At 34.9% G+C, this 14,622-nt stretch overlaps 2 protein-coding genes and 1 long non-coding RNA gene across 4 annotated transcripts; 2 read left to right on the top strand and 1 right to left on the bottom strand.

The window, feature by feature from the left end:
• The first annotated feature begins 101 nt into the window (after nucleotides 1–101).
• LOC105772477 (uncharacterized) lies at nucleotides 102–4,760 on the top strand. Its single transcript, XM_012593752.2, has 7 exons — nucleotides 102–216; nucleotides 516–569; nucleotides 2,079–2,136; nucleotides 2,453–2,561; nucleotides 3,755–4,148; nucleotides 4,250–4,354; nucleotides 4,442–4,760. The coding sequence occupies exons 5-7, from the start codon at nucleotides 4,104–4,106 to the stop codon at nucleotides 4,535–4,537; spliced, it is 246 nt and encodes an 81-aa protein (XP_012449206.1). The 5' UTR covers nucleotides 102–216; nucleotides 516–569; nucleotides 2,079–2,136; nucleotides 2,453–2,561; nucleotides 3,755–4,103; the 3' UTR covers nucleotides 4,538–4,760.
• A 2,699-nt stretch (nucleotides 4,761–7,459) lies between these two features.
• Nucleotides 7,460–10,706, top strand: LOC105772461 (uncharacterized). 2 transcript variants are annotated; one of them, XM_052628661.1, is made up of 2 exons: nucleotides 7,460–7,624; nucleotides 8,515–10,706. In XM_052628661.1, exon 2 carries the CDS (start codon nucleotides 8,681–8,683, stop codon nucleotides 10,451–10,453), a length of 1,773 nt encoding a protein of 590 aa, XP_052484621.1. In that variant the 5' UTR covers nucleotides 7,460–7,624; nucleotides 8,515–8,680; the 3' UTR covers nucleotides 10,454–10,706. The 2 variants fall into 2 exon arrangements, with proteins under 2 accessions (XP_052484621.1, XP_052484623.1); XM_052628663.1 differs by lacking the exon at nucleotides 7,460–7,624 and adding an exon at nucleotides 7,646–7,811.
• Nucleotides 10,707–12,726: 2,020 nt separating this feature from the next.
• Nucleotides 12,727–13,999, bottom strand: LOC105772524 (uncharacterized). The gene is made up of 2 exons (XR_008192989.1): nucleotides 13,140–13,999; nucleotides 12,727–13,052 (listed from the first exon to the last, which is right to left on the bottom strand). It is a non-coding gene; the product is annotated as an uncharacterized LOC105772524 (long non-coding RNA).
• Nucleotides 14,000–14,622: the final 623 nt, after the last annotated feature.

The following is a 14,622-nucleotide window of genomic DNA, read 5'->3' on the forward strand; positions in this document are numbered from 1 at the left end:
AACCCTAAACTTAAGCCCAATTCCCAAGCCCAAACCCATAGACCCCAAACTCAAATTTTCCTGAAATAGGATATACCAAAACCGGAGTACTTGAATAGGGTATCTCCTCTATTTCGGCTTCCGGAAATTGTTATATTACGGCTCCACCCAATTCCAGAATCAGAGGTTAGAGCAGTGCTTCTACCGTTCTACGTCTTCTACCTTTGAATTTCAAAGGTATGTTAACTTTTATTCCTTTCCTTACACTGTATTTCTTCCTCCTTACACTGATCCATCAATTTTCTTCATCTCATCTTCCAATCTTCGAAGATAATCCGTAATCTTGGATAACCTTTGAAACCCATTTTTGATCTTCGAAACTTCTTTCGGAAACTCAGATATAGTTTTCGGTACATAAACCAAACTCAAATCCAAGCTTTGAGGACCAAATCCAAACTCAAATCGTCGATAACCAAACTCCTTTCTGCTGATCTACCAGGCGTTTCATTTATTTATTTTTTCAATTTTATTTTCAGGGTTTGGACATACATGGCCGAATCTATATAAACGAACAAGGGATTAACGCACAGGTACTTTGTCAGTCGCCCCTTGCGTTTTTTATTAATTAATAATTGAACAAATAGTTACATTCCATTATTCAAGGCGATTTGAGCATTCTCATTTCTGTCATATTCTACCACTCCATAATTTGGTGATGAATCGACATTGTTTTTCTGCTCATTTGATTTTTCATGCTCGACTAAACAAGAGGGTGTTTTTTATCCCTTTTTTTTTGCTAACGAAAATGAAATATTAGGTTGCAAATGCTAGTGCTTGCTTCATTTTTGACCTTGTACAGTTATTTTCAAATTTAAACTACAGAAATTTTAGTAATTGAAAATGCATATAGTTCTCATAATGTTTTCCATGTATGTACAGGCATATTTTTCCTATCTTCATTCAGCACTCTCTTGGTGCTTTGTTCCTTCCAGCATATTGATTAATTGTAGAAGATAGTATAGTTAGTATCTTTCTTGCCTTGTTTTTAGTTAGGGTGTTTGTGTTTGTGAGATAGAAACTAACAAATTGAGCCCACTTTCCTTTTTAAGCTATTGGTTAATGACTTCGGTTTATATCATATTAGTTTGCATGAATTTGATTCTTTGAATAACCTTCTTGTGGTGCCTTGGGTTTAATTCAAAATTTTCCGAATTATTAATAGTTGATGTGGAAATTTGATTAGGACAATGTGAAAAAGTTATGCTCTAATTTTCTGAACTGTCAAGATATAGGTATGTTAGGGAAAGCCCACTCTCTGTTTACTGGTAAGTTTAATCTTGAGTGTTATATGAGGTTACTATCTTTAATCTACAGTTTATATATATTTAAGGTCAGGGAATAGCTGTTTCCAATTACTTGAACACTTGGCTGTTTTCAATAAATCTACAGTTAATATATATTTAAGGCCACTTTCCTTATACAAGTGTTGTTTGATTTTCTTTTTTAAAGGAAAAATACAGTTTGTATGGCGTTGTTGTGTGTTTTCAAATAGAATAGAACGTAAGAGACTTTGGGATCAATTAACATCAATTTTAACTAGAAGAACATTGTCATACTTGGAGTGAAAATTCTTGCATTTTATCTGGTGCTAAGGTGGTGCATATTAGTCTTTGGTTTTCTTTTCACACTGTTAGGTGCTTTCACCCATCAGTAAGGATCGGGATAGGTTTTCTTTAAAATAGTTGAGTGGAGGTCATCGATGAACTTAGTTGGAACTGTTTGTGTGCTGGTGCTTATATGATTTGGAATTGGATTTTGATTGAAATATTCGGGTAATATCTAAATACATGGCCTGGATGGAATTAGGGATGCAATTTAACTGAAAATGTTGTTTTATATTACAAAGTAGTTACAAGTGTTTATTGTGTTGCATTAGAAGATGTTAACTAGGTGTTGTTTTCTTTCTTATGAAGAACGCAGTATATTTGCCTTTTTTGATCTTATGATGAGAGTTTTCTTTCAAAGTTTCATATTTGAATCAGACACTGATTTATTTTTCAAAAAATCCAAATTACTCATCTTCGCTTTGGTATTGTTAGTTATGTAGAAAACGAAGGTTTCTCTTTTGTGGACGTCGGCCATTCATATCAACCCAAGGTATCTCTCTACAATCTCATGGTTTTGTTTGCAGTAACATTGATGCGTTTGTTTTATTTGATTGTTGTTTTCTAAATTGTCAAAATTAAAGTAAATTTTCTTTGGATCGAATTTAATTTTCAATGGGCCTATGTGGCCATTGGTTTTTTGCGACTTGTGATAGTTGACCTCTTTTTTTTTTTGGCTGTTATAATGGTCATGGTTTTCGGGTTTCTGTTTAGTTCCTGTGGCATTGTTTATTCTCTCCTCATTTTCCTTTTTTTCTAACATTTCTTTCCCTTTTATTCTTTCCTTTATTATGCCTGTCTCATTTCAGATTTTACCTCTTATATTTTTTATGCCCGGAAGAATTCAAAGACACACTATATTGTGATTCTCTCTACCGTTTCTGTTTTTGGGATTTTTGGACTCCCTTGCTTCATCAGGTATTTTACCTCTTTTCTCCAACATTGTCTTTTCCGTTCTCCCTTTTAAGAACTATGCTTTTGCACTTGTATTTTTTGGTTTATTTTATGGCTTTTGGTTTTCAGTTTTAGAAATCATCAATAAAAAAAAGTTTGTCAATTACTTAATGGGAAGCAAAAAATCTGAAATTGTATTGGGAATTTTCTCTTTTCAATTTTTTCATAAATATTACAATAAATTAAACTAACCAGTTGGCAATAAATGACTAGCTTATTCCCATATTCTGTCCTATTTTTCCTTTATTTCTAACGTTCCTTTCTCCTTTTTTAGCTACTCTTTTTCCCTTCTTTACAAATATTTTCCTTCTCTCTTGTTTTTTCTTCTCTCAGCCTTTTCAAGGCGAAAAAAAGCTTTTTAAGGTTTTTCATTCTATCAAAATTTCACATTATATTATTTTCTCTACTCGAATATTAGGTCTCTATATATTTTAAAATAAAAAATTCAAAATAATTATTGAGTAATAGTTTAAAACTGTTAATTTTGAGAGAAATTTAATTGAATAATATTATATTAATTTAAATTATGACAATTAGTTGAATTTATGTCAACTTAATTTTTTTATCATCATCACGAAGGTGACATTAGTTCATATGAGCACAGTACGAATGGTGTTAAATATTCTTTTGTTTAGTGGGTTTTAGAGGTATGTGAATGAATATTTAAATAAAAATTAAATTTTTAAATTTTTAGAAATAGAATTAAATTGGCAAATTTTGTAAAGTTGGAGAGTTAAATTATTGAATTTAGAATTTAAACTAAAATGATAAATTTTGTAAACATTAAAGGATAAATTTGTTGAATTTTTAGATTTAGGATTAAATTGATAGAATCTATAAATATTATAGAGCTAAAATTGTTATTAGGCAAAAAAAGACACAATTTAGCTTTCTGATAATTAATGGAAATAATTAAAATATTAATTTTAAAAAATTGAATCATCAAAATAGAATCAAAGACGTGGTTAAGTGATGATTTCTGTAGTTTAACCAAAAAGATTTAACGATACAAATAAAAAATTAAATTAAGCCTATTCCTAATCCTTAAATTCCTAAAACGGAAACACCCTTAGATAGTCGGTCCCTCATCCACCTCCTAGACAGATCACCCTTCACCTTCGAGTCATCTTATCTCTCACCTCAACCGTGCTGTTCAGGCAGAACTCACTCTCTCCACTCGATTCTCAGCCGGCAGCCGCTACAACCCATCCCTCACAGCCTCTTTCCGTCGCTCAACTCAACCTTTGCAATCGACAGTCAGTCGCATGGCTCGCAAGCAGTGCAATCGGTAGTCAGTCGCGCGGCTCGCAAGCAGTGCAATCGGTAGTCAGTCGCGCGGATCGCAAGCAGTGCAATCGGTAGTCAGTTGCGCAGCTCGCAAGCAGCAAGTTCGTCGCCGCCGTCTCACACCCTGAGGTTTCTGCAAATTTATTAATAGGTTCATTTGAAATCTGTTGCTTGTTTAAATTTCATAATACAGATCGTTGAATATATTCTGCTGAAAAAATGCACCCTCCTCTGACTTTACACAGGCATCCTATGTGTGCTGAAGTAAGTACAAACTTGGTGTTGAATCTAATATTTTTAGCTGTTGGATTGGAAGGAAAGTTTGGTTCTTGTTAAATTAATCATATGACTTTATCTTTTGGCAGATCATCGAGGAATTCCAAAAGTGTCATTTAGAGCATCCAATAACTAAATTCTTCGGTGAATGTACAGAATTAAAGATAAAGCTCGATCGCTGTTTCCGACAGGAAGTGAGTTATTCTCAGCTCTAGGGGGAAATTCAGTTTCTAGTATCATTGTCGTGACTCTGTTTGAAACAGGATGTTTTTATTTGGCAGAAAGCTTTGAAGAGGAAGGCTAATTTTGAACAGAGTAAGAAACTGAAAGAAAGACTTCATGCGTTAAGGAAGGAAACTGCTGAAAACGATTCATGAATCTATACCAATTCATGAATCTGTTTTACGATGCTGTGGTTGGTTGGGCCACTGGTATTTGGTTGCTGCTACAAAAAATTGTTTAATTGTTTACGTTGCCTACTTGAGAATGATATATGATGAACAAGACATGGTTCCTTCTTGATTTTATATAAAGAAACTTTGATTGTATACCTATAACCTTGGACTGCTGAAAATCTTAAATAACAATCCCTTTACTTCATTCTTCCGCATCGAGCTTAATTATCATAACCTGCAGTTTTTTAAATGTTTGACCTCTAATGTTGATCCACTTAGATGACAATAGAAACCTTTAAGGTAGTTGCCATTGTGTTTAAACTGAAATCTTCGTTAGTATTATGTTTTCTCTAATTATTTCCCTTACTATTCTCCTCTCATCTAGGTTCACACTTCAAAAGCTAGAACCATTTGTTTTCTGCACGAGGTAATGGGCAATAAAGCAAATGGAGGAAGACTAGGTTGCCAAAACAATGATTTTTATCATTAGTGATAGAAGAAAGGGTTTATTAATTAAACAAAAAAGAGGAAGAAATATGACCAAATCTTGCTAGTTTTCTATATATAAAACTTTGATCCTGCTAGTTTGAGGTGAATGTCCCAAGCCATAGGGTTTTGTTTAACAGTGATGGAATCAATGTGTTTGAATTAGCTTTATCTAGAATTAAACAGCAAGTTTTCCTCAGTAGCTACGGTCTTCTTATCTGCAAATTCTCTTAAAAATCGAAATAGTTTAATAGCAAAACAGAAAAAGTATAACTAAGAAAAGCTTGAAGTTCGATCCCAATAGCAGAGTTAGTTCTGTGTTTCTAAGTACTAATACAAGTATGAACTCCATGAATTCAAGCTTTTTCCTTTTTCTGTCAATTTATGTTTCCTTAACATAGATGCTATATTCTTCTTTGTACTTGGGTATGCTGTGGTATGTTAATAAGGCTTTTTCTGCTGTTGAAATCATTGACAAAGTGTTTCATTTTATTCTCAGAATTAAAAACTGAATCCAGATGTTCATGAAAAAGGCATTTGATTGCTTCTGGCATGGTTTGATCCTTTACTACACTGTTCCAATAGTCCCCCTGGTTCTTTTCTTGCTTAAGGTTTGCAGACTACCCAAGAAAAGATGTGTATAAACATCAATAAAGCGCGGTCATGAAACAAACATAATTGAATGAAAACCAGGATTATGGATTATTTTGAACAAATTTCATAGAAAAACATACAGAAACTGGTTTTTAGTTAGTCAGTTGCTGCTCTAAGATTATATGTGCAGTAATGGTTACTAGAAAGCAGAAAATGAAGAATCTTCATGTCTTTTACATGTTAGTTTGAAGAGAAGGGATTGGATCATACCATTAATAGAGTTTGTAAGACCATGACTGATGCTTAAAATGGAGTGCATGGAAAAAAGTGTATGTCGTATCAATTCTAAGATTTGAACTTTTGGTACTAAAGAGAGGAAAAAGAAAAATGAATTTGAACTGGGTATTGAGTGGAGCGAAGAACTGAAGGATTTAAAGAAAAAGTTTGTTGGAGCAAAAACCAACTTATCCTATAACATAAGTCAATTGGAGAGCAAAAGATGGGATAAATGTCCTCAAATCTCCCCCAACTCTACTTGATCAATCAATTCAATTTTTCTTGAAGAGCTACTCCAATTAGAACAATAGACTCTGCCATCCATTCTCCAACCGGTTTATTAATTTCAATTAAGATTGTTTCGACTAATTTTGCTATGCGACTGTACACCGTGCAATGGATAAGGGGATCATAAGAAGCAGTGTTAGTATCCTTTGACTGGATTGGAAGCGTGCACTATTTGATATTGTTGTACTAAGGTTTGAATTTTGGAAGCAAAGATACAAATGCATTGTTGATGAAATACAAGGAAATGCATGTTTTGAGTTTCAAATGGACCAATCGCTCTTACCTTGATGATTTGTTGGTATTATCAAGCCAACTCTGTCTGAAGAAAAGCCACCTTCAACAATCCCTCTTCTCTTTTCACCCCCAAACTTTGTGATTCAACTACATACTCAATTTTACCATCACCAAATTTCATAATTTAATATTTAAGACAAATTTTGCAAGCAATTATATTATACCAATGTAAATGAATACATCCTAATGCCTCGAGGGAAAAACTTATTTATTATATATATTATAATAGTTAGGCATAAAATAAGGAATAATTAGTACAATTTTAAACTAAAATTAAAAATACCAGTAATAATTTTGTAAAATATAAAACCTCTTCAAAAGAAGCAAGAATATTTCATTCTCTTTGCTAGAAATATACGAGTCATGAGAGTAATTAAATTTTACCAATTAAATTAATTTATTGTTAACGCATAACTATACTACAAAACAAAAATAAGGATTATCTAACCCATAGCCCCTGGTTTTGCTCAACACAAAATTCAGTGTGCTTTTTAAGTTATAAGGCTTTTATGTGCACCATTAATTATATAAATAGAATTAGTTATATAGGAGCCTTCTTACTTTGTTGTTCAATGACTGTAATGTTTCTACAGGATGGTAATTGTTGACTTCCCTTCCTAAGCAAAAAAAAAAAGATATCTAATATAAAATCAGCTGTTTATAAAATTAATAAAACTCTTAAAAAGTTTAGGTAGATGTTTTATTTTATTTTAGTATTTCTTCTAGATGTATTTTGCATTGTTTTTTCTTCTATTTTATGGTAATTTCAACCAATCTGATATCCAAATTAAATATCATATGCTTCAATAAATATTTGACATATGTATTTTAATAAAAAATATAGGTAGATAAAAAGAAAACTCAAATACTAAATTCAATCAAAAAGAAAATTAGAAAAATTCCGTCCAACTTAAAAAGGTAAAATATACAAGTACAAAAAAAATAACGGTATAATCGGAACACACTCATGTATAGATTTGAAAAAGACAATAATATCCTTAACGTGACCAAATCAACCCTAATCTTCTCCCAATTCCTAAACTTACTCCCAAATCATTCACCAAAACGAATTGAAGAAGATTACTTTCTTCTCTTTAGATCTTTCCACTACCTTCTTCAAATCTATTTAAGGTCAGCTAAAAATCATTCTATGAGAAAAGATTTCGATTTTCTTTTTGCTAAATGATTGGTCATTAGCTTTATCTTTTTCATCTTTATTTCCCCTGTTTTTTCTTTTTGGTAGAAAGTTCCTTTCTTTGGACGTAATTTTGTTTTGGTTTTGTTGTTATTGGCATGGGAGTCTTAATAACGGGAAAAGGTTAGAATGATTTCCTTATTTCAATTTTTCTTTACATTTTCAAAAGTTGTTCTTTTTCTTGGTGCTTGAAAGTAGCTATTAAAGTGGCGTGGTAGTTTTTTTCTCTTATTTTCTTTCTGGATTTTCCTCTTGTAAACTTTCGTAGAGTGAATTTGAGCTCAAAAGGATACATGCGAAATAAAATAAAATAAAAATTATTATTTGAAATTATGAGGACAATTTCCATTGTGATCACTGTAGTAAAATGTAAGCTGTTCAAAAGTTTGAGTTTTTACATTATATAAGCATTTTGTTTTGGTAGATGAGTTGAGAGCCTGGTTTTAATAGATTATTACTAGTATTTGTTCCTTGTTTAGAAGTAAATTGCTGCTTGCAAATATGAAGATTGGGTGTTTAGCAATTAGCTTTTATCTTTAGGAAGGATGGCATGGTTTCGTTTATTCAGTTAAGATAGTAATATGAAGTATGTCTAGGATACTCCTGTGTCTCCTAGCAATACAGTTATACTATTATGCATGTTTCCAATGAATTAGGTATTGCTTATTTCATGCTTTGGTTGTTTGTACATATGGTCAGATGTGAACCATTTGAATCATATCTTCTCAATTTTCACTTTTCATGAAACTTCATTTTAAGCAGTTGTCGGTATTCGTATACTTCTGTTAATGTCAAATTTTCATTTTGTTATGGTTATTCTTCACAGTGCTCATGTGGAGCTCTCTGAATGGTTTGTTCGTTGGCTTCAAAATTGTTGGCCCTCTTAACTTCTTTACCTGACTGAAAAAAGTTAGCTCTCTTGCCTTCTTGGGTAAGACAATGGTAAGTTGGTCATTGCATGGAATGAAATCATAATTTGTATTGGTTGCCCCATGGAAGACCACACTTTTGTTGTTGGTCAGGAGTTCCCTGATGTCAAGGCCTTCCGTAACGCTATTAAGGAAGCTGCCATTGCACAGCACTTTGAGCTGCGTATTGTAAAGAGTGACCTTATCCGTTACTTTGCTAAGTGCGCTTCAGAAGGATGTCCATGGCGTATTCGTGCAGTTAAGCTTCCCAGTGCTCCAACTTTCACAATTAGAAGTCTTGAAGGAACACATACTTGTGGGAAAAATGCACAAAATGGGCACCATCAAGCTTCTGTGGATTGGATTGTGAGTTTTATAGAGGAACGACTACGGGATAACATCAATTACAAACCAAAGGATATATTGCATGACATTCATAAACAATATGGGATCATCATACCATACAAGCAAGCTTGGCGTGCAAAGGAACGGGGACTTGCTGCTATTTATGGCTCTTCAGAAGAAGGATACTGCATGCTTCCCACATTTTGTGAGCAAATAAAGAAAACAAACCCTGGAAGTATTGCAGAGGTATTCACCACTGGTGCAGATAACCGTTTCCAGCGGCTGTTTATTTCCTTTCATGCATCCATATGTGGATTCTTGAGTGGATGCTTGCCTATTGTTGGGCTTGGTGGAATCCAGCTTAAAAGCAAATACCTCGGTACTTTGCTTTCAGCAACTGCTTTTGATGCTGATGGTGGTTTATTTCCTCTTGCATTTGGCATTGTTGATAAAGAAAACGATGATAGCTGGATCTGGTTCTTATCAGAGTTGCATAAGGCTTTGGAGATGAATTCTGAGAAAATGCCACAGCTCACATTTCTATCAGATGGTCAAAAAGGCACTTTAGATGCAGTAAGGAGAAAGTTCCCAAATTCTTGTCAGGCCTTTTGCATGCGCTATCTTAGTGAAAGCATTAGCAAAGAGTTCAAGAACTCAAGGCTTGTCCATCTTCTCTGGAAAGCTGCATATGCTACAACTACGACTGCTTTTAAAGAGAAAATGGCTGAAATAGAGGATGCTTCTCCTGAAGCTGCAAAGTGGATACAGCAATTTCCTCCTTCCCGCTGGGCATTGTTGTATTTCGAAGGGACACGTTATGGGCACCTCTCATCAAACATTGAGGAATTTAATCGGTGGATTCTAGATGCTCGAGAGTTACCCATAATACAGGTGGTTGAGCAAATTCACAACAAATTGATGTCTGAGTTTGAGGACCGTCGAACTAGAAGTCATTCTTGGTTTTCTGTACTAGCCCCTAGTGCTGAGACACGCATGCGAGAAGTTATCAGCCGTGCATCAACATATCAAGTTCTGCGGTCAGATGAAGTAGAATTTGAGGTTATATCAGCTGAACGATCAGACATTGTGAATATTGGGAAACACTCTTGTTCATGTCGTGATTGGCAACTTTATGGAATACCTTGTGCACATGCTGCAGCAGCAATCATGTCATGCCGAAAAGATGTATATGCTTTCGCAGAGAAATGCTTTACAGTTGCCAGTTATTGTGAGGCATATTCAGAAGAGATATACCCCATTCCTCAGAAGATAGACTGGAACAAGTTCGGTGAGGCGCCTAGTACTTTGAATGAGGATGCCCAAGTTGTACGACCGCCCAAGTTTCGCCGGCCACCAGGACGCCCTGAAAAGAAACGGATATGCGTAGAGGAGCTTAATCGTGAGAAACACACGGTGCATTGTAGCAGATGTAACCAGACTGGTCACTATAAAACAACTTGCAAAGCAGATATTATGAAGGGTATTGAGCAGTTCGAGCCTTGTAGGATCTAATTTTATGCTTAAGTAGATTGTAGATTATGAACATGGTACTAGGGTGGCCATATTTAATCCTACACCCAATGTGAAATAGGAAATCTCCATTTTATCTCCCTCAGAATGTATGTATGTATGTATGTATGTATGTATGTATGTATGTATGTATGTATGTATGTATAACTGGATTCAAGTTCCTATGGCTCTGGCTTTAGTTTTGCAACTTTTGCTCTTGATGAGAAATTCAGTCGGGCCTTTTATTGCACTCAAATACATCCAGTAGAATGTGTCTTCCGGATCCTTGTTGAATTTATTAACAAAATTTAAATTTTTTTTATATATTTTGAACTATCACCACTGCATATTTAAAGATGAAAGATTAAAAATAAAAATATGAAGTTAAAGGGTTAAAAAAAGCTTTTAGCGAAAAGCCAATTGACTTTTTATGGAAAAAAAAAAACAACCAATTGACCTTTTTTTTTAACCAAAACTGTCAATTAACTGACAAAAGTCACCAAAAATTGCTACGTTTCATTACGTGAAGTAGGCAGTGGCTGGAAGAGTAAAGCATGGGAGTAGCTCTTGAAACTTTTTGTTGAGTTGTAGGTCAAGTTTGTATTTCCTTGTACTGTACAGCCACCTAATCCTGTATTTCCTTGTACTGTACAGTCAACAACGCATTTGTATCTTTCCTTCCAAAATTCAAACCTTAGTACAACAATATCAAATAGTGCACGCTTCCAACCCAGTCAAAGGATACTAACACTACTTCTTATGTTCCCCTTATCCATTGCACGGTGTACAGTCGCATAGCAAAATTAGTCGAAACAATCTTAATTGAAATTAATAAACCGGTTGGGGAATGGATGGCAGAGTCCATTGTTCTAATTGAAGTAGCTCTTCAAGAATAATTGAATTGATTGATCAAGTAGAGTTGGGTGAGATTTGGGAACATTTATCCCATCTTTTGCTCTCCAATTGACTTATGTTATAGGATAAGTTGGTTTTTGCTCCCACAAACTTTTTCTTTAAATCCTTCAGTTCTTCGCTCCACTCAATACCCAGTTCAAATTCATTTTTCTTTTTCCTCTCTTTAGTACCAAAAGTTCAGATCTTAGAATTGATACGACATACACTTTTTTCCATGCACTCCATTTTAAGCATCAGTCATGGTCTTACAAACTCTATTAATGGTATGATCCAATCCCTTCTCTTCAAACTAACATGTAAAAGACATGAAGATTCTTCATTTTCTGCTTTCTGGTAACCATAACTGCACACACAATCTTAGAGCAGCAACTGACTAACTAAAAACCAGTTTCTGTATGTTTTTCTATGAAATTTGTTCAAAATAATCCATAATCCTGGTTTTCATTCAATTATGTTTGTTTCATGACCGTGTTTTATTGATGTTTATACACTCATCTTTTCTTGGGTAGTCTGCAAACCTTAAGCAAGAAAAGAACCAGGGGGACTATTGGAAGAGTGTAATAAAGGATCAAACCATGCTAGAAGCAATCAAATGCCTTTTTCATGAACATCTGGATTCAGTTTTTAATTCTGAGAATAAAATGAAGCACTTTGTCAATGATTTCAACAGCAGAAAAAGCCTTATTAACATACCACAGCAGACCCAAGTACAAAGAAGAATATAGCACCTATGTTAAGGACTTTAAGAATCAGAAGCAAACATAAATTGACAGAAAAAGGAAAAAGCTTGAATTCATGGAGTTCATACTTGTATTAGTACTTTTTCAGTTTTGCTATTAAACTATTTCGATTTTTAAGAGAATTTGCAGATAAGAAGACCGTAGCTACTGAGGAAAACTTGCTGTTTAATTCTAGATAAAGCTAATTCAAACACATTGATTCCATCACTGTTAAACAAAGCCCTATTGCTTGGGACATTCACCTCAAACTAGCAGGATCAGATTTTATATACAGAAAACTAGCAAGATTTGGTCATATTTCTTCCTCTTTTTTGTTTAATTAATAAACCCTTTCTTCTATCACTAATGATAAAAATTATTGTTTTGGCAACCTAGTCTTCCTCCATTTGCTTGATTGCCCATTACCTCGTGCAGAAAACAAGTGGTTCTAGCTTTTAAAGTGTGAACCGAGATGAGAGGAGAATAGTAAGGGAAGTAATTAGAGAAAACATAATACTAGCAAAGATTTCAGTTTAAACACAATGGCAACTACCTTAAAGGTTTCTATTGTCATCTAAGTGGATCAACATTAGAGGTCAAACATTTAAAAAACTGCAGGTTATGATAATTGAGCTCGATGCGGAAGAATAAAGTAAAGGGATTGTTATTTAAGATTTTCAGCAGTCCAAGGACATAGGTATACAATCAAAGTTTCTTTATGTAAAATCAAGAAGGAACCATATCTTTGTTCATCATATATCATTCTCAAGTAGGTAACGGAAACAATTAAACAATTTTTTGTAGCAGCAACCAAATACCAATGGCCCAACCAACCACAGCATCGTAAAACAAATTCATGAATTGCTATAGATTCATGAATCGTTTTCAGCAGTTTCCTTCCTTAACGCCTGAAGTCTTTCTTTCAGTTTCTTACTCTGTTCAAAATTGGCCTTCCTCTTCAAAGCTTTCTGCCAAATAAAAACATCGTGTTTCAAACAGAGTCACGACAATGATACTAGAAACTGAATTTCCCCCTAGAGCTGAGAATAACTCACTTCCTGTCGGAAACAGCGATCGAGCTTTATCTTTAATTCTGTACATTCACCGAAGAATTTAGTTATTGGATGCTCTAAATGACACTTTTGGAATTCCTCGATGATTTGCCAAAAGATAAAGTCATATGATTAATTTAACAAGAACCAAACTTTCCTTCCAATCCAACAGCTAAAAATATTAGATTCAACACCAAGTTTGTACTTACTTCAGCACACATAGGATGCCTGTGTAAAGTCAGAGGAGGGTGCATTTTTACAGCAGAATATATTCAACGGTCTGTATTATGAAATTTAAACAAGCAACAGATTTCAAATGAACCTATTAATAAATTTGCAGAAACCTCAGGGTGTGAGACGGCGGCGACGAGCTTGCTGATTGCGAGCTGCGCAACTGACTACCGATTGCACTGCTTGCGAGCCGCGCGACTGACTACCGATTGCACTGCTTGCGAGTTGCGCGACTGACTGCCGATTGCAAGGGTTGAGTTGAGCGACGGAAAGAGGCTGTGAGGGATAGGTTGTAGCGGCTGCCGGCTGAGAATCGAGTGGAGAGAGTGAGTTTTGCCTGAACGGCGCCGGTTGAGGTGAGAGATAAGATGACTCGAAGGTGAAGGGTGATCTGTCTAGTGTCATGGGTTGCGCATGGGAACACGCAACCATGACGAACTTGTGCGATCCATCGTATTTGAAGGAGGTCATTTGGCCCAACCAAACTGGCCCGTTGCCTGAAGAGATTAAAAGCCCATCCCAAGAGTCTGATAAATAAGGGAAGAGACCCAAGAATATATGATTATTTAATCTTAGAGTTTTAATTGTATACAACTTCTAATTATGTCTTAGAGTTCTGATTGTATACAGCTTTTAATTATAGCCTTTGATGTACTTTGAGGCTCAACTATAAATAGAGACCTCTTTACTCATTGTAATTCACTCAGTTATTAATAAGAATTTTGAGAGTATTCCCTCAAATTTTTCTCTCAAGTGTTCTTGCTTTTGTTCATCTTTCAAGGCTCGTTCTTACTTCATTCTTCTCATTGTTCTTAGCGAAAATCTTAAGGAATTCTATTGAATCCTTTATTGTTGTGAGTTGTTGACTTGGGCGTTTTTTTTGTTGAATCCTTTTTCTTTGCAAGTTAGGCTGACTTAGGCGTTTTAAGCAGAGAAACTGCCTAAGGCCGCACGGATCGCGTGGGAAAGCTCTAAGTCCGTGACAGTTGGTATCCGAGCTAAGGTTCGAAGCCACCATTGAAAGATGTCAAAATAAGGTGAGGGAATGGAGACCCGTGGGAGGGCTAGGAAAGCCAGTCGCTCAAGGGACATATTGTCAGCTTTAAAGGATCGCGTCGTCACTCTCGAGAGTTCCATGGGGGATATCAAGGAGAGGGTTGAAGATGTCGATGATAGGCTCCATGATGGATTGCAGTCCATGCAGGAGCAGCTCAAAGAGTATGTGACGGATAATATGAAACAGTTGACTGGTAGA

Source organism: Gossypium raimondii, chromosome 1, assembly GCF_025698545.1.
Source record: "Gossypium raimondii isolate GPD5lz chromosome 1, ASM2569854v1, whole genome shotgun sequence".
NCBI lineage: Eukaryota > Viridiplantae > Streptophyta > Magnoliopsida > Malvales > Malvaceae > Gossypium > Gossypium raimondii.